This window comes from Phyllobates terribilis, unplaced genomic scaffold (genome assembly GCF_046119375.1).
Source record: "Phyllobates terribilis strain yellow unplaced genomic scaffold, ASM4611937v1 Scaffold_5__5_contigs__length_657084704, whole genome shotgun sequence".
In the NCBI taxonomy this organism is placed as follows: Eukaryota; Metazoa; Chordata; class Amphibia; order Anura; family Dendrobatidae; genus Phyllobates; species Phyllobates terribilis.
Window position 1 is genome coordinate 395,702,585 of NW_027362765.1, and position 21,036 is coordinate 395,723,620.

At 46.4% G+C, this 21,036-nt stretch overlaps 1 protein-coding gene across 1 annotated transcript; it reads right to left on the reverse strand.

The window, feature by feature from the left end:
- Window positions 1-2,645: 2,645 nt before the first annotated feature.
- Window positions 2,646-20,349, reverse strand: SLC25A28 (solute carrier family 25 member 28). Its single transcript, XM_073685010.1, has 4 exons — window positions 19,911-20,349; window positions 12,039-12,267; window positions 7,152-7,208; window positions 2,646-4,388 (listed from the first exon to the last, which is right to left on the reverse strand). Exons 1-4 carry the CDS (start codon window positions 20,196-20,198, stop codon window positions 3,874-3,876), a joined length of 1,089 nt encoding a protein of 362 aa, XP_073541111.1. The 5' UTR covers window positions 20,199-20,349; the 3' UTR covers window positions 2,646-3,873.
- Between the last annotated feature and the right edge of the window lie 687 nt (window positions 20,350-21,036).

Consider the following 21,036-nt stretch of genomic DNA (forward strand, 5'->3'; position numbering starts at 1 on the left):
GCAGCAGAGGCAGGATGACAATGCCAGGTATCACCCTTATGTACAGTAGATAACACAGAATCCACCATTCACAATAAGTGACGTCACAGCTCACCTCCTCCTACTCCTGTACAATGACGGATAACATCTCTATATACAGTAGATAACACAAGATCCACCATTCACAATAGGTGATGTCACAGCTCACCTCCTCCTCCTGTATAATGGCTGGTAACACAGGATCCACCATCCACAACAGGTGATGTCACAGCTCACCTCCTCCCCTCTTTCACAATTTCCTTTCTACACTCATTAGATGCTTCTTCAATACAATACATAGGGACTCAGTCTGCTCATTGTGGCTAATGTACGTGTTATTTCCTGAATCAACAGTCTAAAAAAGTCCCAGTGGCCGGTGTGAAAATTGCAAGATTTATTTTATTTTTTTAGTTTTTATTTTTAATATGGATTGTGATATGAAAATAAAAAAATTGCCAAAAATAAAATATAAAAATACATTTATCGCACAAGCATGATGTAAACAATAGCTCACTTTCTGATAATAGTTTTTCTTTAAAGGGAGACTGTCAAACAATATATGGAGCAGAGGTAACTTTTGCACCAGAGCAAAGGGACGATCCAATAAGCAATAAAGTCACAAAGTGCCGCCAAAGTAGCATTTTGGAACACTTGTAGGTGTATGCTAAATATTATGGGCTCTGAAATGAAGCTTTGAATGTCAGACATTCCCCTTGCGACAGCACATTGACCAATAAGGAGACCCGGCATGTTCTTGCCACAACGCCTTCAGATGTCATCAGTAAGTGATGCTGATCGAGGGTAGAGCTCCTCTTTAATTCACCTGTCGATCACACATATGCGCCAACTGTCCCGAACTGGAAAAGACCTTACTCCCTACGTTTTGCACCGCAATTGATGATGGCCCAGTAAAAAAAAAAATAATTGCAGGGACTATTTTAGTATAGTATATAATGGCTGATATTTCAGCAGGGAGTGCTCGGCGCAGGTAATTTATGCCGCTGCTAAGTCTCTATCAGAACTTATATATTTCAGAACGGATCAGGACAGTTTTCTACGATTGACCCCTTAGGACCTGTTGATCACAGAACAGACATAAGTGGAACTAGTATAGAATCTGAAAGACTGCACCACAGCGCCCCCTGCTGCTCTGTAGGCAGAATCCTTTTCACTCTCCATTTACTCCTGCATGCGACTGTGAAAATACCGAACCCACATGGCCTATGCGGATATGCAAAACGTACCGACTGTGCTATAAGCATTTTACACGGATTTAGATTTTTAAAAAGGTATGGAAACTTTTTTTTTTTAACCTAAATACATTATTTAAGTCAAATGGTTCAACATTTTTAAAATCAAATGTCACAATACATGCATTTAAGTAAAAAAACAAACAAAAGATGTCCATAACCTTTGTCTTTTGCATCCTATGCATCATCAGTCATTATTGAGCCTTAATGGATATTCTTTAAGCCCGCAGCTAAGGCTTCCTCTCCTTTAAGGTCAGTTGCCGTTGTGTCCAACAGTTGCAAGTTTTGGGTGCTCAATTTATAGGCACGAATCCCTTCGTGATGTCATTGCCTGTCATGCCCTCACCTGTGACATCATCCATCCGCTCTGGGGTTTTCAAATGGTCCCATCAGGCAATGTCACTCATTATGATGTCATCACCCCGTGACATCATGTCATGCTCTGGCAAAACAACAGCTTTCATGACCTCATTGGTGGTGACATCACTGTAACCATTGGTCACCTGTTGCGGAGCCTCTATAGCGGCACGATGTCTTGTTTTATTTGGGAAGCAAGGTTGATTCGAAGGTGAATGTAAATCAGTGTGCAACTTCTAAAAGTTAATTTTATGGTCTGTATAAGTTTGCAAAAAAAATGAAAAAATCCTACATTCGTTCATACTCATCGTACCTTAAAGGGTTAAACGGCCTGGTTTGTAGTTTTCTACGAAGATTAAGAAATAACTGTACTGTAATTTGCCAGGCAGGGATAATGGAGACATAGCAGACATTTCTAGCTGTGACATCATGACACCTATGACATCATCAGATGCATTACTGATCTTAAAGGGATCCCACAAGCCTCCTTATATTCTGGCTCCATCTACATCTGGCCATTGCCAAAGCTGAAATCGGCCGATAGGTGTTGGTACAGGGTGTTCGACCCCCCAACAACCTGAAATTGATGGGCAATGCCAAGGATCGATCAGAGATTTAATAAGGCTGATCAATCGCTTTAATGGTGCAACATGTAAGAATAGCGGTGAATATGTAGACTTTGTCCAAAAGTGCCCCCCATAGAGATGCATGGAGCCTTTATTGTACATCTGTAGGCCTCGGTTCAAGTGAATAAACTTAGCTCACCGGAGACTTGGGGGTCATCACAAGATACTTGGGTGGGGTCTGGTAGTAAAACCGTGACCGTATTACTCCCATCTGATGCCTTATCCGAAGGGATTAGCGGGCGCCACCAACGCTCTTCCATCCCCTACAGACGTCCGAGCAACCATCCTCCAGAGCGCCGGCTCCGTGTCCAGTAATAACGCAGCTTGCGGCCATCCATAACTTCAGATATTTAATTACAAAAAAAGAAAAGAAAAAGAAGCACAAACAAAACACTTCTTTATGGTCTCAATTTTTTTTAATGTGCGTTTGGACCAGAATAGAGAGAGATCTTAAGAGCAGCAGACCCAGAATCCAAGAGTACACATCCATCCGCAGCCCCTAATGCTGTTATATACTGCTAGAGAAAACCCGATATATGGAACAGACACCAAAATAAATAAAAAAAACAACAATCCAGATTGCAAAATAATAAAAGGAGCGGAGTAGATTAAAAACGTACCCCAGGTTACATGGCCACGACTACAGCAGATGGCATCGCACATTCATAGTCATCAGATGTGCAAATGACGGAGGGGGGAGAACTGTGTGCGCATCGATTAAGGAGTCGTTAGAAGTCAAATAGGCATATTTGCTGTAAGCAAAACAAGGCATCTCTTCTGGGAAACAGATGTGTCTACCCTCCCTGCGATTCTATATGTGCCTGGTCCGTACGCTCCCATGAGACACGCTACGGTCAAAATACGCATTATAGTAGTGGGGCCCCCGCTGCGATGTTATATAAGGGCAGGTGGGGTCGTCTTTAAACTTGGAACAGAGAAATAACATCTTACAAAAAAAAAAAAGAAAATGGCTACAGGAGGTAAGTTAGCCAAAAATTAATCTCCCAAAGAAAAAAAAAAAAAAGGTCTTGCCACCAAAGGGGAATAAGTGCTGTATCATGTGCGTGATGACAACGGCCTTGGTGACTCGGTTACGTCTTGGGACAAGACTTTGGTAAGGAAACTGCAATTGGAAAACTTTAGTAAAAAGTTACTGAGCTGAAGGAGTCTGGGAAGATTTCCACGCACGTCGTTAGGTCACTGCTGTAACAGACACATTTAGAGATATATATGCACACGGGGTCAGCTCAGAGATGATGGCGCAAACTCCAGTCAAAATCAAAAAGGGCCATTCCCAGTCTGGCACATGTATAGGAGTGGCCTGAAAAGCCTAGACACTACGGTAATAAGTGAAGCCAATGAGGCGATGGTGTACGGTGATCACTGGAGCTACTGTAGTGCTCGGTGCTGACATTCATGTTGACGCAGATCGGGCGATTGATCATCAAAACTGGTTAAGAACAAGACATTCTATTGGTTTGTTCTGCGCGATGTATTAGGCGGAGGACAGAGGGGTCTCCTCATGCTAAGAACAGGTAGGATAAAACATTAAAAATTCTGAGGACGTCTCCGTAACAGTGCCCGGAGCTTTTCTGAATCGTGTGCTTTGGTAGTGCTCCACCTTAGCGGCTCGCCCTCCTTTCCTCCTGGCGCTTGGTGATGATGTATTTGAAGAACTCGTACACAGACCACGCGATGGCCGTGGAGGGCATCTGATAGATGACCCTGGCCTGAACCCCTCGAAAGTAAGCAGTCACGCCGCCTATTTGGTAAACCGTCCTGAAGGCATTAGCCATGCCTGTGATGTGTCCGCTCGGGGAGTTCAAGGCCAGAGATTCCTGTGTGTTCAGCAAGGTCTTACAAACGTCCAGCGGTGTGGTGGCGGCGGCGGCCACCGCTCCCGCACAGGCCCCGGAGACCATGTGGGAGGTTGGGTTGTATTGTCTGTGAGGATTTAGATTCTCCTGCAGGACCTCATAAGTCATGAAGTGTATGGCCTGGAAGGGGATGTTCATAGTCAGTTGGGTTGTGTAGCTTCGGTAAAAGGCACCAGCGCCCTCGTTCCGCCACACCGCCCTCATACAGTCAGTGACTCGCCGGTACGGGGAATTGTACATCTGCATCCTCTGCTTGATCACTGTGGAGAACAGAAGAAATGATTCAGAGGGAAAGAAAATCCAAATCCCAAGTGAAGACGAAAAAGAAAACTTAGAAAACAATCACTGGTTGCACCTTAAAAAGGAAGGAAAATTGTCCATCTTAAGCATTTCCATTAAAAGGGTTTTCTAGCACTAAATTATTATTATTTTTTTACTATGGGCCCAAGATTTAGCAGGCAGGTAGTTGCCTGTTAGCAACTGCCTGCCTGTTTTCTGGGCCTAAGAGCTAATTACATACATATTAATCCTCGACAAACCCTTGAACTTTTTCCTTAAATCTGTGTAAATATTAGTGTAGTGTATTCATACACTCAGTGATCGCAGTCTTCTCCGGTGTCGCTCCTCTTCTGACTCTCCGGATCGCTGTATGCATGACCCGGAAGAAGCTTTTACAATGTAAGCCTATGTAGCGTCAGAATACAGCCCCATAGAGCTGCTTTGTAAAAGTGACTACCCGCTCAGACATACAGCGATCCGGAGAGTCTGAATTGCTGTTATGTGACTCAGAAGAGGAGCGGCACCGGGCCCCGGAGAAGACGGAGATCACCGAGTGTATTAACACACTGACAATACCGTATACACAAGTTTAGATTAAAAAAATAAATAAAGGGAGGATGGCTTTATATAGTTTGTCGAGGATTAGAAAAACGTCGCCGGGTTGTGTAGTCTTGTCTCAGTCACTTTAATGGAGCTGAACTCTAAAACCAGACAACTCATGGACTGGGGTTGAGCTGTTCCTGGAAGGAAGTTTTTCTAATCCTGGACAACCCCTTCAAGATCCGTATAAATCTTAAGACCGCTATAGACCGAATGCTCGTATGTGTCACAGCTATTCCCCTGACCCCGCACAAATGTACAAGTGCGAGACCTCACTTGGAGAGACATGCGTCCTGCCCTTATCAGCAGATCGGGCCAATATTATGTGAATGTGTATGATGGGAGACTTTAGACAAGAGGTCTACAACTAATTCCTTGCCACGTGTGATGAAACTACAACTCCCAGCATGCGCCGTAGGCCAAGAGCTTGTCCACCAAAAGGAGAAGAGATGGCAGTGACCTTGTGGCTCGGTAATCATGTTAAAGGGAAGGCGTCATCAGAAAAGGTTTTAAATAGTGTTTGTTTTTTTTGTACGACTCATATTTAAACAAAAACCTTTTAATATACACACTCACCACTGGGCCAAATACTAAACTCCTACTCCCTGCTCTTCATATGGTCATTATCCACAATAGACTCAGATCCTGTTTGTACAGAAGTCTTGTGTAACCATGCGCTAGCCTGGCCAAATATCATTATGAAGGGACAAGAGGTGAGCTGTGACATCACTTATAGTGAATGGTGGATCCTGTATTATCTCCTGTATATAGAGGTGTTATCAGTCATTGTACAGGAGGAGAAGGTGAGCTGTGACACCACCTATTGTGAATGGTGGATCCTGTGTTATCTACTGTATATAGAGGTGTTATCAGTCATTGTACAGGAGGAGGTGAGCTGTGACATCATCTATTGTGAATGATAACACCTCTATATACGGTATATAACACAGAATCCATCAGTTATTGTACAGGAGGTGGTGAGCTGTGACCTTGCCTATAGTGAATGGTGGATCCTGTGTTATCTACTTTATATAGAGGTGATATCAGTCATTGTACTGAAGGAGGAGGTGAGCTGTGACATCACCTATTGTGAATGGTGGATCCTGTGTTATCTACTGTATATAGAGGTGTTATCAGTCATTGTACAGGAGGAGGTGAGCTGTGACATCACCTATTGTGAATGGTGGATCCTGTGTTATCTACTGCATATAGAGGTGTTATCAGTCATTGTACAGGAGGTGAGTTGTGCCATGCCCTAATGTGAATCATGGATCCTGTGTTATCTACTTTATATAGAGGTGTTCTCAGTCATTGTACAGGAGGAGGTGAGCTGTGACATCACCTATTGTGAATGATGAATCCTGTGTTATCTACTGTATATAGAGGTGTTATCAGTCATGCTAATCATGTCTATGATGACAGACTGCTGAAAAATATTCTGTACAGGACAGGAAATATAAGTCTACAAGTAGGCCTAGAGGGCAGTGTGGCAAATTGCCAAATTTCTGTGTTTTTTTTTCTCCTCTCTCCTAGATTGTGATATGGAAAATTGAAAAAAAAAACCATACAGATTTAGCATAAAAACCTGATTTATCAATAGTTCATTTTCTGTTGACAAATTCCCTTTAATGAAGTGAGGGCTGTGGAAAAATCTCCCAGCAGCACAGAGCATTTCAGAGAATGGGCATGTCTCCTATTGTGTGAGGCTGTGATCTGCGTAGCTCAGATATTGAGGAGGGAGACATTAAGGAGAATCAGATGAATAAAAAGTGGTAGACCAAGTCTGAGTGGAAGGAAAAGTCCCCCAGCAGCACAGAGGTTATTTCAGGAGAAATGCATGGTCAAGCTGATGGCTGTTCACACATGTCAGTGAAGACAGGCCTGCGTGCAACCGGGGCGATGTCATGAGGGAATAGGGAAAAAGACATTGTAATTATAGGAGATTCCTGCATGGATCTGCATCAGGGGCGGACATTTTTTTTGATGGACCATGGGTTATATGGTCCCATGATGCTTATAAAGGTTCTCATTCACATAGTAGCAAAATGTTGGGGGTCAGCAGATCCTCCCCTTGCCCATGGCACAGAACAGCATTGTATATGCTACATTCAGCGCTGCAGCCGCCGGGTGCACTAACTTCTCACCTTCTGCCGGATTCATAGCTGCATCATGCAACAGTGTCGCTACACATCCTGCGGCCCCTGAAAGACAAAAACTGCATCAAGTGAGGGAGAGCGGCGCCACAGCAAAGGGTTACACTAGTCTAGGGCAAATGCTAGCTGTGATCATCCTGATCTGACCACCACTCACACAAGATCAATGCAACCTAAACCCAACCCCCCAGGATCTAGAGCTGGATGCAAGTACCCCAAAAAAAAAAAAAAAACAAACCTTACAGCTAATAGACATTTATATGTGGCTCGCCATATGTAGGCGACATACAGAGCAATGCCTGGTACCATATTAGTTTGCAGCAAGGCACCATCTCAGGCCATAGGCATCTGATGGGGTCAGTGGTCTCTGGTGGACTCTCCCAGCATCTCCCTCTCAAAAACTCTGAAATGCAAGACTTTCATCCTCAAAAGTAGAGGTGGTGGGGCAGTCTCACATTACAGACCCCACCAGCCAGATATTTCTATGAAGCTGGAGACGTACCATCCTGACGGTAAGCTGGTACAAGGCATTGGTCATCACCATGTCTAACAGCCACATTAAGGGCTATAACTTCTGTGCTATCCCATTTATTATAGAATGTGCCTGTACATTTCTTAGGCGGGGTCAGTCTCCGTGTGGATTCACCTTTGATCACCATTTCCCTACAGGTGTAATCTATACATAGAGTTGTGCTAAAGGGGTTTCCCAGTGCCACTTGCTTCCACATCGGAAATGAGCGATGCCCAATAATGTTATGACCCCACATGTATATTGTGCACAGGCATCGGCAAGGTGTGCGGGGTCGTACCGTCACCTTAAATGCGGAAGTGAGCGGCGCCCAATGACATCTAACTTTGCTTTACTTATCTGGCACTGATTGGGAGCGTCATCATGTCCTCTTCTCTATTCAATCTCAGAATTTGACAGCAGAAGGCAAGTAAGACATTTACTGCCATTTTTTATCTTCCTGTGTTAAGGCTGCGTGCCCACGATGCGTTTTTCATGCGTTTCCGCTGCGGAATTTCCGCATCAAAAACGCTTGGTAATCTGCACCCCATGGTCCCCAATGGCATTCCGTAATGTCAATGCTCATGCTGCGGATTTTTCCGCAGCGTTTCTGCAGCGCTCATAAATCCGCAGCATGTTCATTAATTTTGCGGAAGCGCCGCCATTGAGACGCATAGAATCCGTGTCTGTACATTTGTACACGCGGAGTATATGCGTCTCTATGTGCGGATAGTACCCAGTTCTGGAGGAGAGGAGACTCTCATCCAGACCTGGGTACCATTGTACCTGTAAAAAAAAGAATAAAATAATAAATAAAGTTTATATTCACCTGTCCGGCAGCCGCTGCAGCGCTTACCTTCCAGGACCTGAGATGACGTCGCAGGCTGTCTCGCGATGTGCCGGCAACCCGGAAGAAGCCAGGACGAGCGCAACAGCACAAGCAGCGGGGGATCGGGGGTAAGTATAGCTTTATTTTTTAATTTTTACGGTCACACTGTATAAATCCATGCTGTTTGCATGGATTTATATAGTGTGACCTAGTTGTCAAGCACTTTCCAAGTGATGCTATCGCCTGGAAAATGCTTGTCAGTCCGCATGCGGAAACACATGCATTAACGCATGTGGATCCGCATGTATTCTGCAGGAAAAACGCATGCACAATCTGCATGCGTTTTTTCTACCAGGGAGATGCAGAAATGCTGCAGAAATTTTCTGCTTCATTTCTGCATCGTGGGCACAAAGCCTAAGACTAAACATCACATCTTCCAGAATGTGCACGGCGCATAAGTGCAGTGGAACAGCATGACGGATCTATAGCCACCATATAGTACTTGGTATGATATGGTTATTCTTCCTTAGAAAAGCACTGTAATATGGCATGCAACATGTGGCAATGGATACAGAGGAGTGTACAAAGGATCTACCTGCGGCGCACCCCCTACCTGCAGACCTCCTGCAGTACAGAATCCAAAAGCAGCAAATACCTCTGTAGATTTAGTCTTGGAAATGCGGAGGCCCAAATACGCTCTGATATTTCTACAATCAGGACATTAACGGGACATGCACCCCTAAATATCAGTAATAGGACTAGATGTCCACCTGAAAGTTTCCATTATGTGCCATAATAAAGCACAAGAATGATTTCTGAAGACAACAGTAAAGGGTATTCCCAATGGCATAGCACTGGGATAATAAATCACTTTATGATCGGTTGTGATTCCACCTCTGGGACCACATAACCCAAAAATAAAGATGCTGCGGCACAGTATTTTTTTTCCTGCAGATAGTAACTGCGTGAACAGGGTCGGCTGCAGAACCCCATACAGCAGCCACCATGGGAGCAGCGATGTGCAAAGTAAAAACTTTGAGGACGCAGAGCTAAATTACTGCCATCATAGGCCATCACTTTACAAAAACAGGAGCGCCCCTGTCAGACATGATGTCACTCCCAATCAGTGCAGGTCAAGTAAGAAAAACACTGAATTAGAAAAAGGAAACTAACATTTGGGGTCATGTACCGAGAGTTCTCATACCCCACACCCAGATTCACAATGCCTACAGAGCCCCTGGTATAGGGTATATAACATGGTATTTGAATATAAAGTCTATGATGGATTTCAAAGGTGAACATACACTAAAGAGTTTTCCAAGAAAAAAAATGCATTTAATGGGTTTGCAGATGTAAAAAAAAAAGTGACAAACTCCGCAATACTCACTTCCCACTGCTCTAACAGTTATGCCTCTCCGGCCGCCACTGCCCCTGTCTCTGTTGAGAAACTGCAGAGGTGACATCAGGACTGCAGTCAATCACTGGGCTCAGCGGTGACGCGGAGGTGATTGACACGAGGCCTTTGAGCCAAGTGATTGCATTAGTCACATGCACTGTAGTGACGACTGCAGCTGATCAACGACTGGCGGCAACACAGGGTGAGCATGTCAGAATTATTATTATTTTTTTTTTTAAATGTGCAAGACTATATAATATAAGGAAAAAGAATTGTAATTACTTAGCGGTAATTTGATTTTTCTGAAACACATGAAAGCACCTGAGAGAGTAATCCGACAGATCACTGGACAGGAAGCCAAGAGCACAAAATAAAAAGGCATCTATCACTTGTGGTTTCCAAGAAGCCACCCAAAATTATTATTATCCATATTCTTGTTATGATTTATACATTCACTATGAGAAGAAAAAGTCCAAAATCTCAACCATCACAAGCCAGAGGGATGGAATAAATAGGGGGCAGTCATGGGTTTAAGGAAAATCTAATTACCGGTAAGTAATTATTATTTTTCTCCTAACCCATGATCTTAACACAAGGTCATCATCACCCTGAGGGTGTTGGCCCCGCACCAATCATGAGGCCACACACTTCACTTAATGGGGTTGTCCAGTCCAAGCCGATAAGTCTGCAGACACTCTGTGTGACTGCAGACTTCTCAATCCCCCAAGTGAACTGCGAGGATTCCCCAGATCAGACCTGGGACTGGAAGGCATGTATGCGTTATACATCTTGCCGGCCAGTGGGCACAGCCTTGCTGCCATACACGTGTATGGAGCAAGGCTGTGCCCACAGGCCAGGGGGTATGTATAACTCATACATACCCTCCGGTCCCAGCTCTGAACTGGTGAATCCTCGCAGTGCACATTGCTTGCACTGGGGGGGAATTCATAAGTCTGAAGTCGCACAGAGTGTCTGCAGACTTATCGGTTTGGACTGGACAACCCCTTTAAGTTGTAGGCCAAACAGCAATTCTGAGGTAGCAGTATTCTAGACATGAAATCTAGCTTTCCCAAAGCTAATCATAAGATTTCTGCTCCCAACGGGGCCATTGTACTAGCTGCCATTCTTGCTAGAGATTGCTATAGAGCACCCTAAGGGTGCCCCATGATCCACGACTGTTCAAGGCTCCTCTGAACCGCTGAAGGAAGAAGTGGCCTTTTATTTTTTGCTCTTGGCCCCCTGGCCAGTGATTGGGCAGATCGCTGTCAGGTGCTGTCATGGGATAGAAGGTGGGGGTTTAAAAAACTTTTCTTGGAAAACTCCTTTTGCAATAAAACAAATGCAAGTGACCTTCTATAAACTCCCAAATCCCGTACTATAAAACGCTACGTTTCCTGGTTAATGATTTTTAGCTTTTTCCTGAAACCTGGGACACTTATGTGACACAGGAAAAAAAAAAAAAGATGCACTCCGGGAAGGATTAAGGGAAAGCTGATGTGACGCCCTCTCTTCAGGTCTCCCAGCGATCCGCTGCTGGCATGGACTCGTGCTCCACTACAACAAGCAGGGTGACCGATGATCAGTGCCCCCACACGTCAATGTCTCATGCCACAGCACCGCTCTGCAAAACACAGTCAGAGCAGCTATGCGGAGCCGTGTGTGTGAGAGCGCCCTCCGTCTGGTGCCAGATCCTGTGCAGCAGCAAAGTCACATCAATGTGAGCTTCGAAGGAACAATATCGCCATTGATAGCCCCTCCTAGCTCGCTGCAGGCTCCTACAATACGACAGTCTTGTGATTACACCACCCGGGGGGGGGGGTTAATGTTCATTAGACACTCAGCCACGTGAACCTTGAACAGACTCAAGATGAAAAATAAAAAGGCGATCCACTTCTAAGGCTCAACTACAAAACGGACACCTCCTACTACAACTAATAGGGTAGATAGGCTACGTGGCACGGATTACGTAAAGTTGCAGATAGTTTTATCTTTTTAGGGTCTTACTCCCTGAGAGTGCACCATGAGATCCTCTGTACAAAAGTCTCCAGTAACAGGGATACAAATTTTAAGAAAAAAAAAAAGGTCAAAAAAAAAAAAAAAAAAGCACAACTGCTGAGCATTATGCAGGACAGGAATCATCAATACCATTAGCGATATGGCTATTCCCCCCGGGGCGGATAACGTCACTCAATGTCTTTTTTAATTTTTCGTAGCAGGCAAAATAGAGAGCGTGGGCTGGGCCGGCGCCTGTGGCTGTAACATTCATCCCTCGCATCGGCCTCCAGAATCCTTCAGTGCGGATGATCTTGGATAAGGCTTCCATGACGTTGCGGTAGCGTGCTGCGGGGTCGGGCTGTAGGCTCTGCATGCGGGTCTAGAATAAAAGGAGAAAAAAAATGATACAGTGCATCCTGCACACCAATCACTAGCCATACATACATATATATATTGGGGCTCACAATCTAGATTCCCTATCAGTATGTCTTTGGAGTGTGGGAGGAAACCGGAGAACCTGGAGGAAACCCACGCAAACACAGGGAGAACATACAAACTCCTTGCAGATGTTGTGCTTAGTAGGATTTGAGTCCAGAAACCCAGACCTGCAAAACAACAGTGCTAACCACTGAGCCACCGTGCTAACCACTGAGCCACTATCTTTCTATACAATGCAACAATTTACATAGGACTATAATATTATATAGTGGTTGTCTAAGTTTCAGCTCTACCATCGCCACCCGCACCAAGCTCCTGCTAGCACTGCCCATGCCCAACGCCACCCTGCCAACGGCATACAGCACTTTTGGGGCTGCCATTTTTCATTATTACCTGCCAAAACAATAGTAGTGAATATGGTAATGAAAGAGGAATTCAGGGCACAGTATAAATCAAGTTTTTTGTATTAAAAAAAACAAAAAAAAAACTGAGTTCTACAATTTTCCAGTTCCTATTTGTTTTCAAGATTTATGCTTGCAGCAATTAAAACAAAAACCTTCAATTTTGTTTCGAGTGTATACTATTCTGTCCCGGTGATGTGACACACAGGTAGACGGTTCGTTACAAAACACAGCTGATATCTGCCCTGTAACGCATCATACAGCCGTGTGCCCATCATCTGCCAGCACTGATATCTACCCTGTAACGCTTCATACAGCCGTGTGCCCATCACCTGCGAGCTCTGATATCTGCCCTGTAATGCACCATACAGCCGTGTGCCCATCACCTGCCAGCTCTGATATCTGCCCTGCAACGCACCATACAGCCGTGTGCCCATCACCTGCGAGCTCTGATATCTGCCCTGTAATGCACCATACAGCCGTGTGCCCATCACCTGCTAGCTCTGATATCTGCCCTGTAACACACCATACAGCCGTGTGCCCATCACCTGCCAGCTCTGATATCTGCCCTGTAACGCTCCATACATCCGTGTGCCCATCACCTGCGAGCTCTGATATCTGCCCTGTAATGCACCATACAGCCGTGTGCCCATCACCTGCCAGCTCTGATATCTGCCCTGTAACGCATCATACAGCCGTGTGCCCATCATCTGCCAGCACTGATATCTACCCTGTAACGCTCCATACAGCCGTGTGCCCATCACCTGCGAGCTCTGATATCTGCCCTGTAATGCACCATACAGCCGTGTGCCCATCACCTGCCAGCTCTGATATCTGCCCTGCAACGCACCATACAGCCGTGTGCCCATAACCTGCCAGCTCTGATATCTGCCCTGTAATGCACCATACAGCCATGTGCCCATCACCTGCAGCTCTGATATCTGCCCTGTAACACTCCATACAGCCGTGTGCCCATCACCTGCTAGCTCTGATATCTGCCCTGTAACGCACCATACAGCCGTGTGCCCATCACCTGCTAGCTATGATATCTGCCCTGTAACGCACCATACAGCCGTGTGCCCATCACCTGCTAGCTCTGATATCTGCCCTGTAACACACCATACAGCCGTGTGCCCATCACCTGCCAGCTCTGATATCTGCCCTGTAACGCTCCATACATCCGTGTGCCCATCACCTGCGAGCTCTGATATCTGCCCTGTAATGCACCATACAGCCGTGTGCCCATCACCTGCCAGCTCTGATATCTGCCCTGTAACGCACCATACAGCCGTGTGCCCATCACCTGCCAGCTCTGATATCTGCCCTGTAACGCTCCATACAGCCGTGTGCCCATCACCTGCCAGCTCTGATATCTGCCCTGTAACACTCCATACAGCCGTGTGCCCATCACCTGCCAGCTCTGATATCTGCCCTGTAACGCACCATACAGCCGTGTGCCCATCACCTGCCAGCTCTGATATCTACCCTGTAATGCACCATACAGCTATGTGCCCATCACCTGCTAGCTCTGATATCTGCCCTGTAACGCACCATACAGCCGTGTGCCCATCACCTGCCAGCTCTGATATCTGCCCTGTAATGCTCCATACAGCCGTGTGCCCATCACCTGCCAGCTCTGATATCTGCCCTGTAATGCTCCATACAGCCGTGTGCCCATCACCTGCCAGCTCTGATATCTGCCCTGTAACGCTCCATACAGCCGTGTGCCCATCACCTGCCAGCTCTGATATCTGCCCTGCAACGCATCATACAGCCGTGTGCCCATCACCTGCCAGCTCTGATATCTGCCCTGTAACGCTCCATACAGCCGTGTGCCCATCACCTGCCAGCTCTGATATCTGCCCTGTAACGCACCATACAGCCGTGTGCCCATCACCTGCCAGCTCTGATATCTGCCCTGTAACGCACCATACAGCCGTGTGCCCATCACCTGCCAGCTCTGATATCTACCCTGTAACGCTCCATACAGCCATGTGCCCATCACCTGTGTGCCTTTTCTGTCATGTCTAATAGCCATGTTGCTAGGTACACATTGTATAGCAACCAGGTTTTCCAATAGGTAACATGCCCCTAGAAACTTGTCTGCTTACTTACAGGGAACCTATCACTAAATTATGAAAGACCACCGCCATGTAGGTACACTGAGGAGAAAGATTACCAATCCTGCTCATGGCCATTTTAATCACATGTATATGAAGAACTTGTATGATGCCTTACAAATGACACCAGATGAACCGAACTGCAGACATAGTGGGCCTTGTTACCCATGACAACCAATCACAGCGCAGCATTCATTCTTCAATAGCAGTTAATGAAATGAAAGCTGAGCTCTGATTGGTTGCTATGGGAAACAAGGCCAGTTCTACTCCTAGATGGTTTTTGATAAATACAGGCAGTTATATTAACCCTTTTCAGGGCAGAGAATTTTTTTGTGTTTATCTTCTTCCAAGAGTATAACTAATTATATTTTTGCTGATATTTCCTATTCGAATTACAGTTTTATGACGTAATGTACTGACAAATGGAAAAAAAAATTAAGAAAAATAAAAGATCGTACATCCTGTTTTGCTTTTTTCAGGTTCATAATGATCATTGTATGGGAAAAAAAACAAAAAAAACGACCTTATAACATTCCCCGGTCAGGACAAAAAAAAAAAAGAAATATAATTTGGTTTGTGTGGCAATTTACCGAGACCAATGACTGTTTTTTTTCATTTCTCCATCGATGGAGAGGGGTGACAACTAGTTTTCCATTGCCTGCTGACAAGTAGTTTGCATTGGTGCCATTTTGATCACTTTTTAACTTCATTTTTGGAGGAATTAGGACAAAAAAAATAACAAATGGAAATGCATTTCATAATTCTTTTCTCTTCATGTTTACCATACATGTGACATAGCTACAAAGTACCATCAAGATGGCAGCGACGGGGGCCTCGAGCAAGGTACTGGCTGCCATGGCAACCTATCAGCACCCCAGTATTAGGGGGGCCCAAATGTGACTTAAATGCCAATCAAGGATTGTGAATGGATTTAAGGGGGTGCAACAGCAGCGATCGGAGCAGCTAAGGTTAGCGGCAAGTGCTGGCTGTATAACACAGCCGCCACCTGCTCCATATGGGACAAGCTCAGCTCCTGAGCCCGCTCCACACACCCAGACATACCCCATTATAATGACATTATTCACAATAATCGCTATTGTTACTGGCCCATCACCCACAACACCCACAAGTGTTGCCCCAATTTCCTTATGGTGAAACATGGCTACACTACTTTCCACACTATACAGTCCTTCCAGGTTCTGTTGCAAAAGTAGCCAAATCCACAGCGGCAACATTTCCATCACAGTAGGTGATTGCTATGATATGCCATTACTTAAAAGGGCTGTCCACTTCTGGGGCCTTTTTTTTTTTTTTTGCCTAAAGCAATATAATTGGGGATTAATATAATTTTTGCTATTCAGTTTATTAAAAATGTTGCATAGTTTGATTTTTACAGGCTCCTTGTTTCGCTGCATATTCATCTTTAAAGGGGTTGTCCAAGACTAACATTGATGGCCTATCCTTAGGATAGGTCATCAATGTCTGATCGGTGGGGGTGTGACACCTGCTGATCAGCTGTTCGCGGTATTGGCGGCGGCTGGAGCAGCTCAGTTGCGCAACAGCACAGCAACGTCTGAATAATGGCTGTGTAACTGCACATCTGCCACCTATTGATTTGAATAGGGGGTAGATGTCCAGTACCCCGCCACTGCCACTATGCAATCGACAAAACTATGTCACTCTGTAACTGAGCAGTTCCAGCCGCCGCTGACACCGGGAAGAGCTGATCGGCAGGTGTCACACCCCCACAGATCAGACATTGATGACCTATCCTAAGGATAAGTTATCAATTTTAAAGTTTCGGACAACCGCCTTAAATTTGGTCTATGGTCTTAAATCAATGGTGAGGAGCTCAGAAAAAGTTATATATTAAAGTTACAAACTCTCCCATCAGACCGATCTCACCGACTTATTCTTGGTTATCCCATTCTGAAGGCAGCAATAGACAGCAACAGAGGCTATAGAAACAAACGCTGCAAGATATGTAGATATGCATTTAAAATTATTTTTACCCCACAATCAATGCATTTAAGAAAAAAAAAAACTAAAAAAAAGGTAGACAACCCCCTTAAGAGGTCTGACCCCACTACCCTATCCTGGTGATGATTGAGCAGCATTGTGTCACCATTAGTTCTTCCTATCCAGACACACCTGGTGCGGAGCAGCCCTAATCAAATGCATGTGGTCGGCTGCAGTTCCTAGCAACGCTGTGAAGATGGCACATTGTCCTTTTCATTTTCCAGGATCGGTGGGGTCCAGGAGAATGGAATCCCAGAGATCAGTAAGTGAGGTCAGATCCTAGTGACGTGCCATCAGATAGCAATCCAACATGACATGGATCCGATCAGCAAGATAAACTTCTGTATGAGAGCAGCAGTAACATCAGGGGCGCAAAAACTTCCACAGGAGTCTGATTACAATGAAGAGGATGCACAGAGTCAAATGATGAGCCCCTTTAAGAGCAGCGGTACTCAGTGATAGGACACAATCCACCTGCGTATCCATCATGGCAGTCACACTGGTGGTCACACAGCTTTCCCAGATCCAGACATGCCCATTTCGGCACATGAACGGTTCATCTTTACACTGCTGTGACTTTCTCACACTTGGCGCTTCCCTTCTGCCCATAGTTGGCACCGGCTGCTGCTTCACTATAATTGCGCTCACTGTGTGCAGCTTTCCCAGTATCGTTTTCCAGTAAATCTCACATTTGTTCAGATTAGTGCTGGGATCCGGTTACCTGCTGCTTCTAATCTGCACGCAAACCCCAAACCGGTTTCTCATTGGAAAGGAAGAGTAAGCGCGGCGGCCGCAGACTAATTACTTAACGCTTTAATGAAGGCACAAACACCGAGTCTGATGCTGGCAGCACAGGGAGCTTTATAAGATGGCGACGGGCGTGCCGCACACCCACATGCGCACCAATGCCAGCCAGAGGTGCAGCACATAAACAGGGCAGAGCCGGCAGAATCTACACACTCGGCCAACCCGTGCAGGATACGGACTGAGACACCAGGAAGCCACTGCCTCAAACTGACTATGTACACGCTGTCACTTATGGCTGCCTGGGAAAGATGGCCGACATGCAACATGGGGAAGGGATCTTTATAGACAGTCTAAGGGTGCAGTCAGACGGACGTATAAATCGAAGCGCGGTGCACGGACTGGTCGGCGGCTCTCCTGACCTGAGCGTGTCAGCTGCATAGAAATACATGAAGCAACCACACTCTGGTAAAGAGCCGCCGGCCATTCCCGATCTCGCTCCAATTTATATGGCCATCTGACTGCACCGACACTGTTCACTCAGTGCTGACTGTACAGACACACGCCATTTGATAAGGGAAATGGCAACACCCTGCTGTCAATGTGTTCATATATTTCCAGGAGGGATAACAGAGGAACTGCAACATCTGCTTCAGGATGTCATTTCATGGCGAAAACACATGTAGTAAAAAAAAAAAAAAACAAGACTTGTCAATAGTGATGCAAGGAGGAAATGGATTTGGCAGAGGACCTGGGTGGTCCCCTCCACTATTTAAAGGAGTCTAACTGGGAAAGTTACAGCCGCATCCATATTTCTCCTCTGGGAAAAATGTATTGTTAGGCTATGTGCCCACGTTGCATTTATGAAGCAGAAAATTTCTGCTGCATAAATGCAAGTCCTCTCCCGGAAAAACGCATGCGGAATTCCGCACGCGTTTATCGCGCATTTTTCGCGCGTTTATCACGCGTTTTCCACATGCGGAATTGCCTTGCATTTTTTATGCATTGGACAAAGGCAATTCCGCTTGTGGAAACGCAAAATTAAATGACATGCTGCGGATTTTTGAACGCGGCATAAACGCTGCGGAAAAATCCGCAGCATGTGCATAGAACTTGCGGAATCCCATTGGGGACCATGGGGTGCGGATATACATGCGTTTTTCAAGCGTTTACGCTGCGGAAATTCCGCAGCATATACGCTTGAAAAATGCTACGTGGGCACACAGCCTTAGTGACAAGGCAAACAGGTGGGCACCAGATAATACAAGGTGGTAACAAGTCCTGCTGAGCAAAAGAACTAGGCAGTGGCTACAAGGGGTGCAGAGGTAGTAGATGTCCCCAGGCCCTAGTGCTTCTGGAGGTGACAACTACCTCTGGTTACAAGTTTTGCATTGGAGCCTAGAAGCTTCGGGTCTAAAGACATGCAGATAACATCCCCTCCAGCCGTCACCGGCTCCCATACATATGCAGATTCACAGGGGGAGAAGCGATTGCATTTGGAGCCGCTTATCTTGGTGAAAACAGACGATCTGCAATACAACCTATCTGATCTCTGCCGCTTCCAGAAAGAACCAGATATCCTGACCCCGAAGAGTATAAAATGTACCAACCGCGTGTGATCGACGCATTTCACATTTGTGACTTTCAAACACTGCGAATCTCCATTCCCCCTCACCGAAGATGTCTGCTTGCTGTCACTGAATAGTCACATCCACTCATCACCTGTCACAATGGTACCTGCAGGCCCCGCTGATCCTCAGTGATACAGATATATATATATATATATATATATATTATAAAAAAAAAAATGTATGGTTTGGGGGAGCGTTCCCATTCACTGACAGTTCTCAGCAGCACAGATGATTTAAGGAAGTTATAGAACTTTTGGACTACGCACCCACTCAGCTCATTCACATGAAGCAAAACTTCTCCTGGCAGTGTAATGTTGGGATAATGCCGGGGTGCAGTTACCGGGATGATGGGGGTGCAATGCTAAAATGCTGGGGGTGCAATGCTACAATGCTGGGGGGGTGCAATGCTGAGGGTGCAGTTACCGGGATGATGGGGGCGCAATGCTACAATGCTGGGGGGGTGCAATGCTACAATGCTGGGGGGGGGTGCAAAGCTACAATGCTGGGGGGGGGGTGCAATGCTACAATGCTGGGGGGGTGCAATGCTGAGGGTGCTGTTACCGGGATGATGGGGGTGCAGGAGGGTCCCGGTGAGTGGCAGCAGTGATGGCCGCCCCCTGTCCACACGTGGGCCCTTCCCCCTCGCTCTCCCCACCATGTGGCTCTCACCTTGACACAGTCCACAGGGTACATGAGGCAGTGCTCCATGATCCCGGCCACGGCCCCGGCCAGCATGTGCGTGCTGACTGTGGAGCCCTCCGGCAGCGCCTCGTACTCCAGCTCGTTCCCCTTGGCGCTCAGCTCCCGGGCCCGGCCCATGCTCGTAGACTCAGCAGCGATCAGTTCGGTGTCTGCGCCACCAGCCGGCCATCCACGCTTCACCCAAGCGCCCAGCACCCGGGCGGGATCCCCGGCGGTCGCGCCCCCTCGCTCCTTCAGCACGGCCTCCAGCTCCATGTTACAGTCTACAGGCTGCTCCCACCGGCGGCCGCCGCTGTGGGCCCCTGAGCGCCGCTGCTGACCCGACACCGCCGTGGTGGCGCCACAGAGACGCCCGCAAATTCGGGGAGGGCCCCCCTCCGCGCGCGCGCGCACACCCACTCTGCAGCCATTGGTTGGCCACAGCAAGGAAGGCGGGCATTGTTGCATAACCTGCACACTGATTGGTCAAAGAGGACGCCTATCGCGTTCAGTCAAGCATTCATTGGCTGGGCGCTTCGCCCTTTAGCGCCCTATTTGTTTACTGCTCGTTGATTGGCTAAAAAGGCAAAAGTGGCGGGGACAACTGTGATTGGCTGTGATGGCTGTCAGTCTAAAACCATTTTTTCTTGTCTATTTGCCTGTGCAGCTGTCAGTGGTCACGTGTCTGGTAGTCTGTAACTGGGAGGGGGCGGGGCCGAGTGCTGGGAGCACTGGTACTGGAGAGTGGACCAAGGTCAGTCAGCAAGGGCATTCTGGGAAAGATCTGTGCTGATTGGCTGGAAATCAGAGCCGTGTTTAACCCCTTCAGGATGCAGCAAGTTTTCATTTTTGTGCTTTGGTTTTTTTTCCTCTCGTTCTTCCAAGAGCCAGAGCTTTTTTTTTATTATTATTTTTCTGAATGATGCCATTAATTTTTCCATACAATGTACTGAGAAATGGGAAAATCAATTTTTTTTTTACATTTTTATGGTTGGGCTTCTCCAGAGTACCAAGATGGCGGCAACAGGGGCTTTCAGACGGGCGGTTGGCTCCAATGGCAATGCATCGCTAACTCATGGGCAAGTCGTGGGGTGTTGCATGATGGGTATTAGAA